Consider the following 2,287-nt stretch of genomic DNA (forward strand, 5'->3'; position numbering starts at 1 on the left):
TGATTCTTAGTTTTTTTTTATATATATAATTTTTTAAAATTGACTTCTTTATTTTCTTATGTTTGATAAGCAAAAAATAACTTTATTCGAAAAGTTCAATCAAAACTTTTGTTGAATAAAAATAAAATAAAAAAATGAGAACCATGAGCGGAAAAAACAAGAGTGGAAGATGGAAAAAATTAAGAGAAGAGAGGGTAGCTGAGGAACAACAACTACGGCGCCTCCTAACAAAAAGGGATCGAAACAAAAAAAAACAATGGAGAAGGTGTGGAGTGTGGCGGAGGCAGAGACCACGTGCACTCTCTTCTCTTCTTCTTCTTGTTCGTTTTCATCTTCCTCTCTTCATCTGCCATTATTAACTCCCTTGACCCCACCTTCCTTCTCCTCTTCTAACTCCAACCTACCCTCTCTTCCCTCCTTCTCTTTAAACCCTTCTCTCTCTCTCTCTTTGTGATTGTTTAGGTAAAGGCCCCAAAATTGTGGCGTTCTGTCTGAGATGGTCTTTTGACTCCTCTCTACACCTACAAGGTTTGAAAGTTTTCTTCTTTTGCTGATTTCGTTATCTGGGTCTTTTAAAGTTTTGATTTTTTATTGTGATTTAGTAATTGGGATTTTGGACTTGTTTTTTTTTTTTGGTGATTTCAACTTCTTATTGGAGTTGGGTTTGTTGAGCTTCGACTTCAATTGTGGGTGTTTTAATCATTACTTAATCTCCTCTTAGATCTCTCAGATTTCCAAAGGGACTCATTATTGGATAATGATGCTCGCTTTCTTACTTGCAAGATCTTTTGCTTATGATTGTGTTTTGCTTTTCTTTTACTTTTTCTTCATATGAATACGCATTGCTGTCATATTCTTTATCCAGCTTAATTCCACCCTTGCATCTTTATAGTCCTGTTATGTTTATTCAAGTCAATTTTGGTAGATAGCATCTTTTTATTACTTTGGAAGTACAATTCTGAGACAATTTTGCTACCCATTTCTTTCTCAAGTGATTTAGTATGTGTTTATGGCTGTTTTTTGTAGATATATCAGAAGCTTAAAGGACAGTAACAATGGCTGGCTCGGTTAACGGGTACCAGAGTGCTGTAGGACCTGGTATTAATTATGAGACGGTGTCTCAAGTCGATGAGTTCTGTAAAGCACTTGGAGGGAACAGGCCGATCCATAGTATTTTGATCGCTAACAATGGGATGGCAGCTGTGAAGTTTATACGTAGCGTCAGAACATGGGCTTACGAAACATTTGGCACTGAAAAAGCCATATTATTGGTGGGGATGGCAACCCCTGAAGACATGCGGATCAATGCAGAGCATATCAGAATTGCTGATCAATTTGTGGAGGTTCCGGGAGGAACCAACAATAACAATTATGCTAACGTTCAGCTAATTGTAGAGGTAATATCAACTTTTGGGAACTACTAATATCTGAATTATCCTGTTGCACTGTACAGAACACATGAATTATCGATTTCGATTTCTCATGAGATGTTCAACTCGAGCAAGAGAGTTGTGGTATTTTCTTTTTTTCATTCATCTTTGTTCTAAAACCTGTGTGCAGATGGCTGAAGTAACACGCGTGGATGCAGTTTGGCCTGGTTGGGGTCATGCATCTGAGAACCCTGAGTTACCTGATGCCCTAGATGCCAAGGGAATTATATTTCTTGGTCCCCCAGCAGCTTCAATGGGAGCGCTAGGAGATAAGATTGGTTCTTCGTTAATTGCACAAGCTGCTGATGTACCCACTCTGCCATGGAGTGGTTCCCATGTAAGTAAATTTACTCATGTTAAGCTTAGCTTGTTTATCGGAGTTATGTTGTTATTTTCTAAATGCTGATTTCTTATCTTTTCAGGTTAAAATACCTCCTAATAGCAACTTGGTAACCATCCCCGAGGAGATCTACCGGCAAGCATGTGTCTACACAACTGAAGAAGCGATTGCTAGCTGTCAAGTTGTCGGTTACCCAGCGATGATCAAAGCTTCATGGGGTGGTGGCGGAAAAGGCATTAGGAAGGTCAGCTTGTGTAGATATGCATTTGGGCTTTCAGTCTCCTCTTTTCATTGTCAACTAAACCGATTCCTATATTAGTGTTCTTATTTTGGTTTGATTTCTTAGGTTCATAATGCTGATGAGGTTAGGGCTCTATTCAAGCAAGTTCAGGGTGAGGTCCCGGGGTCACCAATATTTATAATGAAGGTTGCGTCACAGGTATGGCTACTTAACTATATCTCTTGAGCTAGGCATAGCTGAGTTCTTATATTGTTACTTTACTAGAGAATTTGACTC

The 2,287-nt window shown here is 38.8% G+C and overlaps 1 protein-coding gene across 1 annotated transcript in view; it reads left to right on the forward strand.

The window, feature by feature from the left end:
- LOC109128714 (acetyl-CoA carboxylase 1-like) overlaps window positions 214–2,287 on the forward strand; it is a 12,921-nt gene continuing 10,847 nt past the window's right edge. Inside the window, exons 1-2 of the mRNA XM_019235562.1 lie at window positions 214–528; window positions 1,027–1,208. Of these exons, the coding sequence (XP_019091107.1) occupies window positions 1,056–1,208 (153 nt within the window). The 5' untranslated portion in view covers window positions 214–528; window positions 1,027–1,055. The remainder of the gene's footprint in view (window positions 529–1,026; window positions 1,209–2,287) is intronic.

Source organism: Camelina sativa, chromosome 14 (assembly GCF_000633955.1).
Source record: "Camelina sativa cultivar DH55 chromosome 14, Cs, whole genome shotgun sequence".
NCBI classification, from domain to species: domain Eukaryota; kingdom Viridiplantae; phylum Streptophyta; class Magnoliopsida; order Brassicales; family Brassicaceae; genus Camelina; species Camelina sativa.